This window comes from Motacilla alba, chromosome 21 (assembly GCF_015832195.1).
Source record: "Motacilla alba alba isolate MOTALB_02 chromosome 21, Motacilla_alba_V1.0_pri, whole genome shotgun sequence".
Classification (NCBI taxonomy): Eukaryota; Metazoa; Chordata; class Aves; order Passeriformes; family Motacillidae; genus Motacilla; species Motacilla alba.
This window is the reverse complement of record NC_052036.1, coordinates 3,987,663-4,008,294: the sequence shown is the minus strand read 5'-3', so window position 1 is coordinate 4,008,294 and position 20,632 is coordinate 3,987,663. Positions and strand designations below refer to the sequence as shown.

Sequence of the window (20,632 nt, the reverse complement as noted above, 5' to 3'; positions counted from 1 at the left end):
CAAGATTACTTATTAGCAAACCAGAAACTCATGTAGAATTAAGAAAGTGTAAGTATTATAAAGTTCATGGAAAGTTCCACATTAATTATACCACATAAACCCTTCGTCATTTTATGGGTTTCTTCATGCTCCTTGCACTTTATCCTCCCAAGGGATGCACCACGGGCCATAAAACTTTGAAGTGCACAACAGCAAATCACAGAGAGTCTGTGCTCTACCCCCACTCTCCAAACAACCCCTTACCCCCTTTTCTTTTTCTTTAACTGGTTCTGAAATCTTTGGTGATCCTGGAGGTGAATTTAGACCTGCAGCCCCATTAACTACCACAGTCTGCCTATATAACATGTAATTAGAAAATAAAGAAATGGCCAAAAGGATGTTAATCAGCTGGTGATCTGCAGACAGGTCTATTCTGGAAATAAATAACACAAGTAAGCCATAAACTCACAAACACAAGTTTTATAAACCCATTATTATGAAATAATAACTTAGGGCTGGTCATCTCCTTAACTACCTCAAGAGAGGAAAGAGGTGTTTAAACATTACAAATGGGAACTTTAGTACAAAACAAACCACTAAAATCCCAGTATCATGCTTATTTGGGGAAGGGGCAGGCATCCAGCTGATCCCACCACCACTGACCATCCACTGAGGTGGCAGAGTTTCAGCCCTACATTGCACAAGAGGCACCACAAAAACAGTGCTCAGAGGCCACCATAGTCACCCAGTCACTTGCTGACCTCCAGACACAGACAAATCCAACAAACTCCAACAGGAAGAAATAAATGCAAAGAATGACTCCAGATCCAAACAACTGCAGGACTGCCAGGCTATTTCTCACAGTCAAACTTCAATCCTGGCATCTTCCATCCATAAACAAGCAACAACAGAAGCAAACCCAACAGCTCTTGGTCTGTTTGCTAGAAATATTTGTATCATTACAGTAGTAAATCTCTTGGCAACAAAAGCAGACTTCTAAATATCAATCAAGGGTGGCTAAGAGAAGATAACCAGGTCCAGCTCTGCAGCGCTGCTGTCTCAGCAGGGCTCCGCTGGATGCCAGCACTCGGTCACACACTGGCTGAGCAAATGCATTCCCAGGCCACCAGCATGGGATGCAGCCCAAGGCTGAGGGGAGGACCAAGGAAAAACTAAGCAGCTCAGGCAAAGGTAAAAAATATACAAAAGGAGCAAAAAGGCCAACACAAACCAGCGTGTGTGTGGCCATGACTGCTGCCTGCATGGAATAAGCGAGGAAGGAAAACCCAGAAAGGATGAGGAGGGAATCACAAGAATGGTGGCAGTATGAAGGATGAGCAACAAAACAATTTTCCTCTGGAAGTTACTGAATCTAGCCTTAGTGCCTTGGAATATTTGTGATAAATACTTTGTTGCTATGACAAACTCTACAAACAATTCTAAAACCACAAGAAACACAAATATAGCCGAAGCTGCTGTTGTGCATCAGTGGCCCAGTTCTCCCCACCCGTAAGGTGCTACACCAAAGTCCCTTTGTCCTTTTCACAGAGCATAAAGTTTCTTGACATTTTGTATCTAAATTCAGTGTGAACACCAGTTAGGTAAAACTGCAAATGGTGTGTTTTGGGGAAGGGTTGAGAGCCAAATTTTCCCTAATGAAGGTCCACACATTGGCTGAGGGCTGGGTGACACAATCACAATAATTTCTTGTGCCACATGCTTAGTGCCCTGTGCAACATTTCCGAGGCTACTTTCCCCCACCAGCAAAACAAGCTCCTCTTTCCCTCTCCCACCTGGGCAGGTTCCAAGCACTTGCTAAAGGAGCAAGAGGAGAATTCCTTTACAGTCAGAAGGTGCATACAAGGACCTAAAAGCAAACTCTAAAAGCAAACTTTGGGAGTGTTCAAACCATGCAGTCACTTCAGCCTCTCCTTGTAGCTCATGTTCATGCCTGACTTTCACCTCTTTGCTGCTAAATCTGACAAGTGCACCAGAACGATGAAACCACTGCTCACCATCACCAACAACTCTGGCTGAGACATGCCATCAATTCCTTCACCCCTTGGTTTTCACTAAAATTACATCATCAAATTCAATGGCAATGAAGGCAGGGAGCAGTGGATAGTACTGGCAAAGCCTAGCAAAAAATCTACCATCTTCTTATTCCAATAAAAAGATGGAATTTTATTCCTATTCGTTTCCAATACTACAGATGTTCTCAACACCACAACACATTTCCCAGAGGTCCTCACATATTGGCTAAGGCCAGGGCAGTTGCTTACTCTGACTCTACGTGCTGGCAGCCACCAGCAGCAGATATTTTCACTTCTTTCTTTTCATACCACCAAGAGTTTGAGTTTGGAAACCCACCTGGAGAGCTGGCTGGAAAAACCCAGCCCCCTGAACCAAAGCATGCAATGTGAGCAGAAGGACAGCGAGCACTCCATGTCCAGTGAGAACAGCCTGCTGTCATTCTCCCAGTGCCATGACTGCTCCTCAGCACAGAGTGGCCCTTCAGCACTGCCCTGGCAATAGGGCAGGTGCCATACTCCAAAGGCACCAGCACCCACAGGCAAACCTGCCTTTCCAAACCCACGGGGTTTAACACTGCACTAACACAACACAGGGCTGCCAGGAGCCAAGGAAGGTGAAAACAGGACGCAAAGCGAGGGGAGAAAACTACAAAGAGAAAACTCAGCAAGGTGTGGAAGCGGAAGCCAGGGAACACCGAAGCTGCAGGAAGCTGCTGGAAGCACTGCATTTCAATTAACCAGCCCGGTATTCCACAAGCACTTCACCCAGCCTTGTTTCGCTCCCTGGCAATGTTTGGCTCTGTTGGTTGGGGGTTTTCTCCTTTCAGACACATGTGGCTTACTGAAGGAGAGACAGAGGGACGCTGAAAAAGAAAGGTCACATTCCAGCTCCCTCTTTCTGAAGGCTGTCTGGACAGAGGGAGGATAGCTACTGCCCCTTCCTCCAACAACATCTACCAATATAAGGAGGTCTTTATAAGAGCCATTTAAGACCACTAGTAATGTAAGGTCAGCACTGACCTTAAATTTAAATTTAAAGGTATCCATTTTAACTGTACTTCTACGTCACCGTTTCACTACATCACCTACTGATACAGAAAATGAAATCTGAGTTAATACATCTCCAGGAAGGTTTCCTACGTACATAGCTTTAAAACTGACAAAAATAAACCAAAAAATCCTTTAAGCCAAAGTAATTGTGAAAATCATTAACAAGAAGAGATACAGAACTAAATTTAAAACCCAGAGTTTTAAACAAGCCCTAAGCCTTACATTGGGAAGAACACAATTGTAGTACCAAAAGTACGCAAAAAAATCGACCTCACAAACGTATAGTTCCTCCTGTTTGGAAAAAGGAACTGAAGCCCACTCCCTGAACCTGTCCTGCTGGCTGACAGCCCATGAAGAGGGTCTAGAAACTTCACCAGGAGACAGTTTGCTTTCAATTCTGACAACAGAAATTTTGGTAAAATCCCAACGCTGAGATTCAGCAAAAATTCTGGGGCAAGGAGTGGACTGAGCCGAGCGTCAAATGCTGCCTCCTCCCGCGACAGTCTGATCCTGCAGCACACAACCCCAGCACACCCTAAGTTCAGGTTTGTTTAAGTAATAAAACCTTAGGTAACACTTCCACAAAGGAAGTAAATATTTTGCTGTTTAACAACCAAATCCAGAATGTTTTGTTCTCTAAAGGCCGTTGTTCCCCAAATAGTCCCTCCAAAGCCACTAACATCGGAGGCTCCACTTGCCCTCTTCAGTCAGCCTACGCCGCCAATACCCTCAGCTCAAGAAGCTGCTGAGAGAACACCACCTCCTCCTGCCATCCCACCTATGACCCTGCCTCAACTAACAGAAAATTCAACAACTGCACGGAACCGAACTCTGTGCACAACAGAATTCCAGACCCCTGCACCAGCCACACGCAAAACACACGGGCACTACTCTCTGCAAAGCTCTCCGTTAGAGGTACCTGGCTGTGAGAACACAAAATTAAAAAGGCTGCCTGTGTACATTCTTCCCCTTTTGAACCTCAAATTAGAAAAAGGAAGTTTTTAAAGGACACCCTCCTTAGCATCCCCCGATCAAGTTCAGAGCTATCACAGCTGCCAAGATGGCACCGCCAAGGGTCAGTCCTCCCGGCTCAGCTCAGATGCACAGAACACAGCAGGAACTACAAAACCCACAAACCCTCTGCTGCAGGATGGCAAGAGCCGCTCGGTCACTGAACCAGCCTCATCCTGCCGGAGGAAACCAGAAAAGAGGAAACTCACCCGAGTTCTCCAAGCCGTGGAACTCTCTCCTGCAGCCAGGGGACAGCGGCGCCAACCTCATTCCAAACCTCAACTCCCGCCGGGGATCTCCCGCTGCTCCCGGAGCCCAAGAAGCCCCGCCGGCAGCTCGGCAGGGAGCTCCAAAGCCAGGCAGGTCTGCAGAGCCGTGCGCTGCTGCTCAGAGGCTCGGCGCTGCTGCACCGCGCTGGGGGGATGGAGCAGGCGGCTCCCCAATGAAAGCAGCGCCGGCCCGCGAGCTGCCATTTACATCCGCTTTTAACTCATTGAAGTAACTAAAATCTAAAGCAACTTGTGTTCTCTCCTCCAGCACCTGCACTACCGGCGAAACGCTCTGCTTGAATCATGCCTTAAAAGCATTCCCATTTAAGTTTCTGACAGGTGGAGTTTAGGTTTAAGGAATGAATGGTTTATATGTCGTCTCCTTCAAAATCCACCGCAAAAGTAGGTCAGCGGGGGAGCAGCTCTGTGACTTCGTACGAGAACACCCCGGGCGCCGGTGCCGAGCCGGGGTTGCTCCGCTGCCACCTCCGCGATGCTCTGCACGGGCACCGAGCGGAGACGGCGCCGGCCCAGCCGCTGAGACACCGGACGGCAGCGCCGGGCACAGCGGGCGTCTCGCCGGCAGCTCCTGCACAGCCCTACTCCAAAGAGCAAACACAGCTGCCCAGCAAAGAATCACCTCATCCGCCGCCCCCCGAAACCATTTACCAAGACCAAACGTGACAAAAGTTGCGGTAAATAACAAGCGGAAAGGACAAGTTACCTTCCCAGCCAGGGAACACTGACCTGCCTGTCCGTAGAGCCGCAGCCTCACAGGGCTGAGCACACTGAAACCTGTGCTTTACACAGGAAAAATCCATCGTACCTTGGCACAGGAAGCCCGAAAAGTGAATCGAACCCGACTGTGCTTTGGTGACAATACTGTCACCCCCAAGAGAACGAAAACGTCACAATCTGAGCCAGGAAGTCCAGGTGAACGCTCGCTCTCTTCTCGCTCACACCCCTGCTAGCCAGGTGGCATTTCACTACTTGAGCGCAGTTAATCGTGTACTTCCACCCAAGTGAGAAAAGAATGGAGCCCGACGTTTTCCAGACCAAAGCAAAGATCAAACTAATGGATTTGGGAGCATCAAAGAGATCAGTAGAAGATGAAGCCAACAACACTCAAAATCACCTCCACTACTTAAATTTTAGATTTCTGCAGAGCCTTTGAATTTCACGGCGCCATCAAAACTCAAACCTATGCCCGGGGGCTCTACAGCCACCAAGAAACAACCCAAAAAAGATATTCCGAAAGCAATCTGAGAAAAAAAATCCAGACAAAGGGTGGGATAAGAACCCTTGAATTCTATGAAGGGGTTCCCCAGTAAAGAACGCAAATGGGTTCCAGAGGAGGATGTACATGTGCTGTGGCGAATAAAGAAAAAAAAAATCCTTATTACTTACTACTAAACCCCGTTCCTTGAGGTGCCCAACTACAACCAGGCCAATCCCTGGGGTGTTAGCATGTTCAACCGGATTTAGGCAGAGAATGAACTGCCCTCCGCTCTCTCCTCCCGCCCCTGTAAAATGGAGGCGCCGACACCGGTACCGGCCGCGACCACCCGGCCGGCGGGGTCCGGGGTAGCACCGCTGCCCGAGCCAGCCGGGAACAACTCACCCCAAATAACGCGAAATATCCAGCCCGCCTCCCGCCGAACCGGGGCCGCGGCCCCGCTCCCGCCGGGCCGGGGGCAGGAGCGGCAGCAGAGCGGCGCTTCCCCCTTGCGGACGCAACGGCCCCGCTCCCGCCGCGCCGGCAACTTTCGGCCTCAGCCGGGCGCCCCGGAGCTCCCGGCGGGGCCGGGCCCGCGCCGCGCTCACCTTCGCGCCCGCCCCCGGCCCGCCCGCGGCGCGGAGGCCCCGGTCTGGCGGGGCCGCGGCCAAGGCCACCCAGCTTCCGACGAGCGCGCGCCCGCGAGGCACGTGCGCCGCCGCCGCGGGGGGGGCGGCGGGGGCGGCCCGGCCCGGCCGCGGCGAGCGGCGGCCCCGCGCTGGCCGCGCCGCCGGAGCCTCCATGTTGGCGGCGGGCGGGCACGTGCCGGCGGGCGGCGGGAGGCGGGACCGGGCCCGGCCCGGCCCGGCCCGGCCGCCGCGGCCCCCGCGCCACGCGGCCTTCTTGCCGCACATGGCCCGCCGGCCGGGCCCGGCCCGGCGGGGGCGCCGCCGCCGCAAACTTCGCGCCGCGCGGCCCGGCCTGTGCCGCCGCCACCGCCCCGCGGCGGGGCCGTGGCTGGGGGCGGGGGCGGCCCAGCGGGCAGGCCCGGCGCGGGGCCCGGCGCGGGGCGGGGGCGGCCCGGCCGCGTTCTCACCTTCCGGCTTGTTTTCGGCGGCCATTTCCCCTCCGCGCGCCACATCCTCCTCCGCCTCCTCGCGACCGGGACCAGGCGCGCGCCGCCTCCTCCCGCGCCGCCGCCGGCCCGGCCGCCCCGCGCGCACCGCGCACGCCCCACGCCTCCCATTGGTCAATCTGCCGCACTGACATCCTCCGTGGCCAATCGTGGCAGGCCGGGGGCGGGTCCCCAGAGGGGATGGGCGCGATGGACACAGCGCCCCGCCAATGGCAGTGCGGCAGCGCTTCAGTGGCACGCGCCTCAGCCATTCACCGGCGGCGCAGGGCGGGCGAGCGGGGGCGGGACGGAACGCATGATCGACAGCCGCAGCAGCCACTGGAGTGCTGAGTGCACTCAATCGACGGCCACCGGGACCAATCGCCCCGCTGGGGAGGCGGGACTAAGCTGCTGACGCACGGTGCCGCGCGCGCCAGCGGCCAACGAGCGGCGCCGTCCACCAGAATGACGGCGCGCCGCACCAATGGGGCGCGCGGCCCGGCCGGCCGGCCGCGGCCCCGGCCCCGCCCATTGGCTGCGCGCGGCCCCGGCGGGCACCGCCCCCCCCCGCGCCCGGTGACCCCAAACAAAGGCGGCGATTGGCGCGGCCGCCAGACCCCGCCCGGCGGAGCCGCCCCGCCCCGCGCACCGGAGCCGAGGCCGCACCGAGAGAGCGAAATTACCCCCGCCGAGACGCCACGGGGCCGTTTTGTGAGAGGCGCCACCTGCGAGCCGCGTTTGTCACCGCCCTCAGTAACGCCGGTGCCGAAGCGGCGTGTCCTCGTCGGGGTCTGCCCCGCTGGGCCGGTCCCCGCGCTTCCGGGAGGGACGGAGGGGCCGAGCCCCTAGAGCGGAGAACCCTCCGGGCGGGGAGCAGCTCCCGGCTCTGCCCCCTTTCTGAGGGGCTTCTTTCTAAGAAGCCCGGGAGCTGTTTCCCTGCCCTGGCCGGCGGCCCCGAGGCTGCCAAGGTTATCTCCCCATTTTTCAGTAGTGCCGAACATTCGGGGTGCTGCGGGCCCTCTTCCACAACCGCAGCAAAGTTCCGGGGTGCAAAGCACGACGCTCGGGTCAAACAGGCGTTCTCGGCACTGTGCAGGGATGAGGATTTGTGATTTGCAGAGAGAACCAAGTTACGGTGGCCAAGGAGATGTTAAGGGTTTGAGAGAGTCCTGCCCATCCCTCGGGCACAGTTCGTGAGACACTGTCACAGATCCCGCTCGGCATGGGGAGCTTGTGAAGGGGCTCCCACGACATCAAGGAAACCGCTCTGTCCTTCTCAAAACTGACGTGCCCCAAGGAGTGGCACGTTCTGGCCTGGCTGAGTCTGCCCCATCTCGGTCAAAGCTTGATGAGCACGGGCCCTTCAGCCTCCTTGAGCAGAGCCCTGCAGAACTGGACCACAGCTAATGCCTGCACAATGCAAACCAAGACTGCAGCGGTTGTTTCCTTTGATGTGTGTGACTAAACACACAAAAGGATATTTTCCCTTAGATCCTCCTGGGAGTAGAACTTCTTTAGAAAGACCTGTTGGTGCTTTGGCTTTGCTAAGGACCGAAGCTGTTTCCGAGCCCAGACGAAAGGAGGATGGTGTGATGGGCCTCTTCTAAGACAGAAGAAAGGAAAATTCCTTTTTCCTATTTTCAGCAGCTGCTAATCTCGTGGAGCGTGAAAGGCACATTGATGAAGAGGTTCCAGAATGACAGGCTCACTCCCGACGGTCAGAAAGCTCATCTGGTACAGTGTCCTATAAATACCCACAAATACTAATGCAGCCACAGGATCAGCTAAGACAGTTGTTTCCTTCAGCACATCAAAATATGCTGGAAATGCAAACTTTTCTAGTTGCAACACTGGCAAAGAACTACCATTTTCTTGATGAATTCTAGGGGATTTATGTCTCTCCTTGGTTATTCTTCCAAGGCAATCCACGTGCTTAGCAGAGATATGATGTAGCCATACAGTTGTTGTACTTTATCGTTTGCATTATAGCAAAGGATAGTGTCAGACTAACAGAGGCATCCCTTGGTGCTGAGGGACAGGAAGAGACTTCCTGATGCAAGGGACCTTTGGTTGATACTCCGTGGAGGTGTGGAGGGCCAGTCCATGCTGAATTCTTCCCCAGTGCTCCCCTCAGAGTGGCAGGGCTGGAGCCCCTATGGACAGAGCTGCCTTGCCACCTCTTCTTCAGCAGGAAATGGGCACCTGGCTTAGCCAAGGAGAACAGCCCGTGGTGCTTCTGCCCTGAGCCAGCTCACCTCCAGCCCCTGTAACATCAGGCCAGTATTCCTAGGCAGCTTGAGTTTCCATGTGGGTATCCAGACAAGACCAAGTAATGACCAGAGATGACAGAAAGGATGGGACCAACACTGACCCAGCTCCTCACCGGTACCAAACACAGGGATGCTGGAGAGCTGTGTGGTTTGTTTTTGCAGTCCCCCGTGCAAGTTGCAGGAACTGCTCCCCACAAACACACAGCAACTGCTGCCACAAACAGCCTTCCTGTTCTTGCCAGGGAAACTGGCACAACCATTCATTCCAGTCACAGTACTCCAGCCCTTGCTGCAATATTCACTGACACCCTTTGGACAGGGAACCATGGGGACTCTCCATGGGTCACATCACCCTGACATCACCCACAAACTAAATGAAATGCCAAGTCAGCTCTGTGTGCACACACGAGTGTACATCTGTCTCTCCCCTCCAAGGCCTGAGCAGTTCCTTCTGTGCTTGTATGGCTCATTAAAGCAACAAGGTCCATGCCCTGAGGGACAAGGTTGTTCAGGACTCTGCCTGCCTTCTCCTGGCCTGCACAGCCTGGGAACACGGGGAGTGCTGCTGCACTAGTTGGGAACAGCTCCGCTGCCAGGACTAACACACCCACCCTGACTCCACAGCAGTGTCCCCTGCTCTATCATGTCTTTGGGAGCACTGCCTGGCTTTCCAGATCCTCCCTGGTCTGTAAAGACAATGAGAAATTGTGTGCATGAGGATGAATAAAGCATTTTTAAGGGGTTACCAAAGCAGTGTATGAACTCTGCTCCATCTATATAATGAATTCATTCTCCTCCTCCATAAGGTTTTCTACCAGGAGACACAAACCCCTAGTGAACTGACTCTCCCACACCTGAAATTACCTAATGTTAGGTGTGATTTCTGTACACACAGGTTACTACAGCACTATGACCTGTAATACCAGAGATACTAAATGGGGAGTTTTTTTATCCAGCATGCCAGCAAAGCCCCAAATATTTTCATTTCATTCCTGTGCAATAAAATGATAAGAAAGAAGCCATTTGAATTGAAGTGCTGCTGGTATCTTGGAAGTTTCCCAGCTCCCACTGTTTAAAACTCAGACCAAGTGTTATTAAGGCACAGAGGTACTGAACTGCACAAGACTGTGTGCTTGGATGGTGTGGGATAAACTTGCTCGCTGTTACCTTTCCAGGGGCACACGCACAGAGCAACATCCAGCTGATAAGCAGAAAGAGAGGAGATGTGCCAGGAGTTTGTGCAGTCTGAATCATGAATAATTTTTATCAGCACACTGATAAAAGCCAATGCTATGCTGGTGATTGGTGTCCGGGTTGGTTTCATTAAAAGGGAGGTGAAATACCAAGTTCTTTTAAAATTCTTAATTGTCAATCCATGGCAGATGTGGGTCTGGCTTGGTTAATTAGGTTAATGTGATGATTTGGCATAGTGAGCTATATGCAGAAGTAAAACTGTTAAGAATATATTCAAATATCCTGTTATGGATATTCAGTAAATTACACATCGTCGTTGCCATGGCAAGCAGCACAAAGAAAAACAGTTCAGACAGGTTTAATAGCCATAATGACAATGTTGGAACCCCATTTCTTGTGAATTGTTTACACAAAGTTACTTCATTATTTAGAAGCAAGGAATGCCAAGTGTTTTCACAAAAATAGTCTCAAGTGTGAGAAGAGATGATTAGAAATACCTGACGTGATAGAAATTAAATGGTTTTGCCCTTTACTCTCTCCACGTAGAGAATCTAAAGGTGTTCTAGAAATAGACCCAAGACTTCACCAAGACAATGTGTGTGGACAAACCCACTCTTCCAACATCTCACTGCATTTGTGATGTACAACTGCCAGTTCCTAGGTTTAGCAAATACAGGTAAATATTCCAAAACATGCATTTCTTCCAAGAGGTTCTCTAAAGAAATATACTCCACCTAATGCTCCGCCATCCAAGTAACATCCAATTTTATGTGGGAAGTTGAAGAGAATATACATTACCAGGAACTAAGGTATTTACTGGACTCAGAATGGACAAAAGCACATACTTCCCTAGCAGGAGGTCAAGCTCAGTCTCCTTCTACACGATGGGCTTTGGATCCATCATCCTTGCCATTCCTTATGCAGTTCTGAGCCTATTTGTTTCCCTCAGAAATACAAAGACTAAACTCAAATCACCTCTAGTTAAACTCTCTGGCTACAGGGAATACACCCCAGGCTAAAATGAAGTACAACTCCAAAGTCCCAGCCCCTTTAAGGGACTCTTTGAGGACAGATGGTTCTGCTGTGCGAAGCCCCATGAAGAGCTTGTGGATATTTAAACCAGTAGCCTCAACACAGAATACAGCATTTCCCTGTTTAACCAAGAACAGGATTAACAACACAGTTGCTCTACAGGGGCACCAGCTCCAGATGGGAAACCCAAGGGGTTGCAGTGCCTCAGTCACTCCAGCACAGTGTCACCCAGCTCCAGAAGGACAGACATGGGTGCCAAGGGCCAGCCTTTGCTGCAGGCAGCAGTGCCAGGGAGCAGATGTCCCACCATGCCCTAGCCACTGCCCCTGCAGCCCCTGGCCTTTGCTCCCTGCGAGACAGCCCGGGGTCTGCCTTCACTTTGCTCCCAGCATCCCAGTGGCACTAAGAAAGTAGCAATCATTTTGCCCTAATATTCACCCGTAAGCCAGTTAGAGGAGGAAAAAAAATGAAATATGAGGTAAATTAAAGCTTCCAACTAAGGGGATTTACCAGTAAGTCACCATAAAATTCAGATAATTTATTTTTTCAATTCTGCAGCAACTTTCTCCAATTCATTTGGATTAGCTATTAGAAATTATGTCTCAAAAATTAAAGAAAATGTCTATTGACCACTATATCAAATTCTAATTTTAGCCAGGGAAAAAAAGAATAATCAGGCTGTGATTTACTCTGGTAGTCAACTTACATTAACAATTTTCTCTCATGTTTTTGTAATTCTGGCAAAATCAAATAATATATATATAGTATTCATATATGCTGGGCTAGATTTAGTAAAGACAATTTCCTACACTACATCCAAGGACATTTCTCTTGGCTTTCTGTTCTAATAAGACAATACAGTTGTTCTGTGTAAGGAGGGAATATGATTGTCATGCATGGCCAGCTTGGTTGGAATTTTAGTGCAGTCTTCAACGAGGGCGGAAGGATTAGTTTTTTAATTTCTTTTAAGCTGTCATCCTCCTGTAACAAGCTGTATAGCATGCCTGCTCTCTGGGAATGGTTCACCCCACTTCCTAACCCTTCTTCCCAGGGATAAAGTGTAAATCCTGCAAACTCTCAGTGCCATCATGCAGGGTTGGCTCTGCAGTGGATGCACAGCTCCCAGCCCAGCACAAGTGAGCTTGGGATTGGATCTCTAGCCACAGCTGGAAAAAATCAGGAAAGATGTTTAAGATCCCTAAAGTTATCCTCCTAAAGTTGTGTTCCTGCTTTTAAACAAGTATCTTTTCCAACTCCTCTAGAACTGGAGTGCTGGCTACACTAAGTGAATAAATAGGGATCTGGGAGCCAAACCAGTCACCAAGGTATGAAACTGTCAGCCTCAGGCACTGAGAGCAGAACAATGAGTGATGGAAGACAACAAAGGAAGAACAACAGGAGAACCAAAGGAAGTAGAACTGGTGATGGTAACAGAGGCAGAAGGAGCTCAAAATCACATGGATTCCAAAAGTAGAAGCCAGTGGCAAGTTCAAATTTACCTGAGTCAGTTTGCTCAGACAGCACCACCCCAGCACTGCCCATTGCCCAAAAACCCATCCTTGCACTTCTGAACCAAGGCTGTCCTGTGAGTCCCCCAGGGAGCATCATTAACATCCAGAGCACTCAAGCTTTCAATTAAAAAGCATCATTGCTGAAAGCATTATCCCAAATCTTTAAAGGACTCCATCCCAACTGGGCTCTGCCCTGTTATAAATTTACAATGAGAAGAACTTCCCTGACTTTTTCTATCATTATTTATGAATAGGTGAACCAAATGGAAAAGTTATCCCAATGTTACAAACTAGAGTCACTCATGCTTTGCTCCCAGGAGCACCATGGCAGAGCAGCTGCTCCAGTTCTCTTGGGGTGGCCCAACAGTGCCTTATCACACAAACCCTCCTGCTCTGCCAGCAAGGGTACACAACACTTCTTATAAGCAAAAATGATTGGTTTAATATTTTCTCACTAGTTTTAGCCACAGAGCAGTTTCTTTCTAGGTCTGCTTAAACCTCGTCTAACCTCTAAGACTATTCTTTCCCATGTGACCCATGAGAGTTGTACAAAATGAGAAATATATCCAAACAGTAGCTGCAGAAAATACACAGAAATAACTCGTTTTCACTGAGATGGGTTCATTTGTGAGTTCTGACTTCCCCCTGAACTTCCTCCCCTGAAGGACTGGAACAGTAATACCAGTACAATAATACTTGTTCTCCTGAAGTGGAGTAAATCAGTTCCTCACTTGCAGCAGTGAAGTGAAAATTAGGATGAAAAGGAGTATAGAATGCAGAAAACCCCTATTACTGCAGAATAATACAATTTGCTGCTGATCCTCAGTTGCTAAGATAGGCACATCAATTATTTATAGAACTCAGGAGTGTGAAATATGAAGTTTTTCAGCCTGGGACACCACGAAGGTAAAACCAGGAACACAATCCTGTCAGCACTGGCAGACAAGGACAGAATAGGCAAGCACAGGATATTTCTATACAGATTACCGTTTTTATTGAGCTACAAATTGCAAAAGGTCTCTATGAAATGCCACTTTCAGCATTAAGTGAGCTGTATCCTCCTTTTGACAGCGTCAGTCTGTATTTAATGTTTATTTAACATTTATCTAAAGGGCTATCTCTGCCAGGGAAACAATGTACAGTAAGTTAGCATAACTTAACCTGAATATTTACAGGAAGCCAAGGATCTTCTCCTGGATCTGTGCTTATGTCCACCAACAGCCTGTCACACACACTGTAAAACCTGCTCCACATGACCAAACTTTGCCAATAATTTTCACAATCAAAATTCCAATTTATGTTCTCAGTAGTGATACCAAAACTGATCTGCACAAAAGCACTTGTATGGATAATAGCAAGTTTGTTGAGAGCAAGTATCTGGATTAAAACTCCCAGGGCTACAGTGAAAGGTTGTTCATAGCTCATCTGAGGAACTAACAGGTACTATTCAAAAACATCCACAATTTCTTTGGGAAAAACCTAGAGCAAATCAAATAAACCCCCACAGACAAAATCAGAAAACCTTGGAGCCCCAACTTCTAGTAACAGCCATTAAAATATGGCATGGCCTTGCTAAAATGCCTTGGTGGGTCCATGCAATATTCTATTTCAAATCAAGGATTCCAAAGCTGGAGGAATTCTAAGTGCATCTCCTCCTCCTGCCTTGCCTCCAACCCTGAGAGCAAGAGCTTCAAATACAGTGACTAAGAAATTACAGAAAAGGACTAGCACTGCACTCGCAGATCAAAGGATACGGAGTGATTCACGTTCCTTTCCTGACTGCTTGCGAGACGTGGGCTAAACACCAACAGTCAGGTGCTCTGGAAAGCTCCACCTCAGCAAGAGAACTTGCATCAGCAGTGAGGCTACAGGACCCCAAACAATGTGACTCTCTCTTACACAGGCTCCCTCGCTCAAGAGCTCTGTGTGTCAGCCCGTGTCACCAGAGGGGTGACACACACCACCTTCCACTGCTGCCAGCGCTCACCAATGCCGGCGTTGGCAGGACAGCCAGCAGATCAGAACAGATATTGCCCATCGCTCTGCTGCAACTGAAAACCTAAATGCTGACACAGCTGAGGGAAAAACCAAAAAACCACAAGCTAGCCCAGCAGGCCACTGTCTGTCCCCAGGGTCACACCAAATACCACGCGCTGGAAGGAAGCAGAAGCAGCGAGGACTTGGCAGCGCCTGAAGCACAACGCCTGCAGAAGCGATTGTGCTGATGCCAAATCTGGTCCTTTTGGACCTTTCCAGCCACTGCTGAGCGGACAGCACGTGTTGCAATGCTGGAGCTGGCACCGGCAGTGCTGAGCACAGCTAGTGGCCGCTGGCCACCTTAAAGCACCAGCACCACGCGACTGCCCCGAGCCAATGTTTAGCAGCATGAGCAGTAAAATAACACATCTACTGAGCTCTCAAAACTGCAGCAAATATTGAAAAGCCTCCCTGTTCCACATTTCACCCGGCCTTGTGGGTGCTGTAGCCACCACTGCTGTGTGCTGGCTGGGCACCAAGCAGGGACTAGGAGGAATAAGGAATGGCTACACGACCAGGCTCTGGGGACCCAGCACTCCTGTAGGGACACAGGTCCTGCCAGTGCTGGCTGTTCTCCAGTTTTACAGACTCAAAGCTCTCCAGACTGATGATGAAGAATTTTGAAACCCAAAGAGCATAAGAGATTCACATCCAAGTTTATGGAAATAGCTGAAAAATTATATCAACAGCCTTCACATACACGTATGCAGAAAAACAACTAACAAAACTATCAAATCTCCCAAAATATGGATTGACAACAGAAACTTGCTAATTACTATTTTTGGTATCCTTAAATTCTCATCTCTGGTGCTATTCAACTAAAAATTATATAATCATGGATTTGAACTGCAGGCCAGCTTATACAAGTTAGGACCATTCCAAAACAGTCAATCAGTGTTTCAGAGTATATTCAGCAGATATTTTGAACACAGGCAGAGCAAAGAGCTCTGTCCATGACAGGCTCTTGTCATATCAGGCTGGAAGGCTCCAAGCAGACGAAGAGCTCTGGTTGGCCAAATGGCACAAACACCTGAACTACAGGTAATTCCTCCCTAATTGCTGTTTTGAAAACAACATTTCCAGCAGAAACTATTACTTATATATATCAACCAATTACACAGTACTGACAAGATCCTCTGCTTGTCCCAGAAACACCCTGTGTCCCACACAGCTGCTGCTGGAGAGAGACAAGAGGCAGGAGCAACAGGCAGATCATCACTGCACACCTGGAACACTTGCAAGGAGAACATTTGCTTCTGACTTTTGGGGGATTTAAGTCAGCCTGCACACACAGGCATGAAAATATCCCAAGGAGAGCTACGTGACTAATGAAGATTTTCTTGCTCCCCATCAGTTGCTTCAGCCATTTCTGCTGCCACTGGATGAGCATAACAAGGCCTTTCTACTGCGTGGTGCTCTGCAGGTATGACTAAATCTGCCTCTTACCTCCCCAAGTCCCCAGGTAGACTATCACACCTCCATTACAGAGAGAATTTCACAGAATGAAAGAGCCAATAAGAAGTGTTTCCTCTGGGCATCTCAACAGCATCATCACAAACTGCAGTAAAAGGCATCAGGGTAGCAGAGAGCGCTTCAGCCCTGTCGCTGGCACCTGTTTGTAGAACACTCCAACACCGCAGCCGTGTGCACCTGCCTGGGGGCACGGCCACAGCAGGACAGCCCGTGGCTGACTGACCAGCCCTCTGGAGCATGACTGGCTGCAAACGGACTGGTCCAGTGCAGCTCTCGTTTCTGTGTTTGCCCTCAGCACAGCCACGGCAGCAGAGGCCTGGAGTAACTGCGAGGCTGGTGGGGCAGGGAGAACTGCTGCACCTGCCAGGGCACACATGCAGGGACAGGGTGGAAAGGATGAGTTGGGAGGGTTTTAGATACATAATGATACAACTTTGGGGAAAACCCGAGCAAAGAGAGAGCGGGTCAGGAGTGAGAGGCGGCACTGGGACTTCATGCAAAACAGAGGAGGAGGGAATTCAGAACACTGAGCTCCGCTTTGAGGGGGTGTGCCGTTTGCCTCGTGAGGAAAGGTACCCCACAAAGTCCCACAGGCTCTGAAATGCACTCAATTAGCTGTTCCTTTTACCTTTTTGTTCTACCCAGCATTTCTTCAAGAGCACTGTCATCTCTGGCTTTGGCATCCTACTCATCATCTATGAATTCATGTTGCCGTTTCCTCCCTGAAAGGAAAAATCCCATAGTCAGTCATTTGCTACACAGAGGAAAGGACAAATCTGACAGTATTTTTGCCACTGTTAAAGTTCAAAGACCATCTTGCTTCTTGAGCAGACAACACTGCAAGTTGTGCTCTGGGCTATGGTGTCATTCAGCCATGATCAATCAGTGTGCTCACTCCAGAAACTTACCCCAAATTCACCTGTAAGCAGCTGAAAAGCTGTCAGTGCCTCAGCCCTGTCTGGAGAGAAGGAGCAGGGCAATGACTCGCTCAGACTAAAAAAATTCCCACAACAAGAGAGACTTGTGCCAGGCAAATATCTTTATTTTACTTTAAAACATTCTGAAAGTGTTAATCTATATGAAAGAGAAGCAATACAAGACTGAGAAAGCATGTTTAATGTTAGGGAAGCCTTCACATCACATGAGCCAAATTAAAAATAAGACTAAACACAAGTGTACAAAGTGGAGAAAAAAAATCAATTTTCTCAAAGACATAACATAAGGGACTCCCACAGGGGCTGGCAAATTCTGGAAGGGAGAAAGAGATTATATTTTATGGGAAGAGATTCAATAAGCATTCTTTTCCCATAAAGGTAGTGATGGAGGATTGTCACTGCTCCGTAGACACCCCGTGCACATTTCAGGACAACAGTAACAGGAAATCAATAGCACCTTTTATACGTGCAAAGACATTATCTCTCTGGACTCCTAATACTAACAAATGGGGCCAAGAAACACCTTTACTAGAATTTAGCAGTCAGCATTACTCTGGCTGAGAACAGAGGGAAGGATGCTGGTCTATACCCTTAGATAATTTTTTAAAAACTAACTCTGCTCAGAGCATCACCCTCAGGTGGTGCCCGGGAGCCCCCAGTGACAGTACATCACAAGTGTAACGGTGCTGAGCCCGGCGCTGTCACCCCATGGCAGACATCCCCTCCAGCTGATGCTGTAGTCATTACAGGCAGGAGCTTTCTCAGGGGGTAATTTGACAGCTTTGACAAGCTCGGCTGAATTTATGGCACTTTCTAGTTTTTCCCTCCATTGAGCTGTGATGGAACTAAAGTTAACATTACCAAGCCACTCCGCGAGGGGACAGGCTCCCAGCGCCGAGTCCGTGATCGCAGTCACTGAGAGAATCTGCCTCAATGGGTCCCTCACAGTGTCCCCTGCCACCCTCGGGGACAGGGAGGGCAGCTCCATCTAGGTGAGAGGGGAGATTCCACGTGAAGGTCTTTGGTACCTCTGGCTCTACCACAGCAGAGGTGAATCACCACTAGTGAGGCTACTCACAGCTTGCTAGAGAGCACTGAAGCAGCAGCCACGGTGTCACAGGTCTGACAACACACGCCCAGCTAAACCCAGCACCTGAGTCCTGGGGACTGCTTCTCTTGCTGCAGGGACTGTGCCCCACACAGCACCACAAAGCTTCCACCTGCAAGTACCAATGTGGGAAGAGGAGTATTGCACCCCAAGCTAATCCTTGGCAAGTCGGTAAAGCACAAACAAGTACTTCTCTTTTTTTTCTTCCTTTTTCTTCTTCCCATCGGATTGCTTTTTGCCGTAGATGTTATACATTTCCTCTGTTATAATGCAGGGTTTTAAAGAGCTCTCTCTACATCCTTAGAAAGCACAGTTCATATTTAGCTCCCGAAACTCGTATTTCTCTCTTCCTATATTTCCCTGCCAAGATGTGACACCTGTGGAACGTTCCCAGAAAATTCCCCTGAATCATCTGTGATGCAAGGGAACAGCAGCCAGCGTTGGCAACAAGCAGCTGGGTCTTTTAGGAAAGCGTCAGATCAATCTGGTGAGGGGAAGGATCCCCAGTAACTCTGTCACTAATCATCTCCAAGGATCACAGAGCTCCCAAATCAGGGAGAAAAAGAGCATAATTACGACAGGACCAAAATCCATGGGAAATAGCATTGCCATGGCAACTGGCATCCTCTCAACTCTAATCTCCTTTGCATTCTTGCACAGACTCAATGACTCCTAAACCACGTGGAAAAAAAAAAAAACCTGTCTAGCAGGTGGGTTCATTGAGGAAAAGCAGTGCTAGAGGTGCTTCCCTGCAGAACAGACCCATTTCCACATGGTTTCTCAGAAAGGGAGCCTTTGTGCACCTCTTGTTCCAAGCACTGCACGTCACTCACCAGGAGTGCAGAGGAACTGCTATAACATAATCAATATTTCCTTGTTAACTACCCTTGTATCAGAAAAAAAAAACCTTATTAAATATTAAAACGTTCCTGTTTTCAAATAGAAGTGACGTGAAGATAAAATCCAAAGCAGACTAGCTGAGTTTTGAAATGGGAATGTGGTTGCAGCTTCACGCTGGGCTGCACTGGTGTCAGTGAGTGGTTTTCCCAACACTCCTCTTTACAGACAGCAATACCCAAAAACCACTCCAGCATCCTCACACACAGATCCAGCCACTGGGCAACATCCATACATGAGCAGGAAAGACCTTACTTATCTTCCTGACAGCCTTATCACAGCATTAATACCCAGTCTGTCCACCAGCACGCTTTAAACGAGGTTCACGTTAACAGACCAGCTGGGCAGCCCTTTTGCTAAAATCTCTGAGCTCTGCACATTTTGGGGGCATTTCCCTTCCATTTCTGGTCGGGCCTGGGGAGTTAAGCCACCATCAGGGAGGGCAGCACAGCGCGAACCCCAGGGCCGCGTTCTCTACGCCAAAAGCCAAAGCAGCGCTATTGATCCAAGGGACACTGCTCCCGATCTGCTGGTGACAAACGAGCACACGCTCGGCCCACGGCGTGCCCTTGCCGGCCGCGCTGTGCCCGCGGCTCTGGCATCGCCGGGCTCAGCTGGGCTCGCCTTCGGGCGCCGTGCAGATCTGCCCCGGGACCCTCCGCTGCACCGGGCTGCCGGGCTTCCCCGCTGCCCTCCGCCAGCCCCGCCGGAGCCGGGGAACAGCGACTCACGGAGCAGCGACTGGATGGGGACAGCACGGTCTGGAAATCGCCCTCTTGCTACGGGGGAGAGAGGGAGGCCTCGTGGCAGCGTCTGCACCCACAGGTCCCGTCAATGACCGGAGTGAGTGACTGCCCTTTAGGCAGGTACCGAGGGCCCTGCGACACGGGCACCGGGAGAGGCACGGGGGACGGGCACCGGGAGAGGAACCGGGGACGGGCACCGGGAGAGGCACCGGGAGAGGCACCGGGAGAGGAACCGGGGACGGGCACCGGGAGAGGCACCGGGAGAGGCACCGGGAGAGGAACCGGGGACGGGCACCGGGAGAGCAACCGGGGACGGGCACCGGGAGAGGCACCGGGGACGGGCACCGGGGACGGGAACCGGGGACGGGAACCGGGGACGGGAACCGGGGACGGGAACCGGGGACAGGCACCGCCGGTCGCGATCGCCTTCCCTCCCGCTATCCCCCGGGAGCGGGGCAGACGGAGGCCCTGGGCACCCACGACACTGCCACAGCCGGCGCTGGGGTAAGGAGCGAGCGCGCCGGCAAAGACGCGTCAGAGTGCCGGGGCGAAGAACCAGGGGAAGGTGTCCGGAGCGGAGCGCGGCAGAGCAGAGCAGGCCAGGCCGGTGCCGGTCGCTGCCGGTCCGCGCTCCCTCCGTCCCTCGCTCGCTCTCTCCCTCAGTCCTCCCTCCCTCACTCACCCCTCGCCGCCGCCGCCGCCGCCGCCGCCTCCCGGCTCGCGCGCCGCGCACACGCACGCGCACACGCCCGGGCCG

At 50.8% G+C, this 20,632-nt stretch overlaps 1 protein-coding gene across 7 annotated transcripts in view; it reads right to left on the bottom strand.

Moving 5' to 3' along the window:
- Nucleotides 1-20,620, bottom strand: part of CAMTA1 (calmodulin binding transcription activator 1) — a 241,944-nt gene extending 221,324 nt beyond the window's left edge. For 5 of the 7 annotated variants that reach the window (XM_038159679.1, XM_038159680.1, XM_038159684.1 and 2 more), the window contains exons 1-2: nucleotides 20,558-20,620; nucleotides 16,818-16,911 (exon numbers count right to left, since the gene is read on the bottom strand). In XM_038159679.1, the coding sequence (XP_038015607.1) occupies nucleotides 16,818-16,884 (67 nt within the window). In that variant the 5' untranslated portion in view covers nucleotides 16,885-16,911; nucleotides 20,558-20,620. Of the gene's footprint in view, nucleotides 1-4,282; nucleotides 5,895-6,654; nucleotides 7,076-16,817; nucleotides 16,912-20,557 lie in introns of those variants that run through there. The other 2 variants (XM_038159686.1, XM_038159681.1) reach the window with 2 other exon arrangements.
- Between the last annotated feature and the right edge of the window lie 12 nt (nucleotides 20,621-20,632).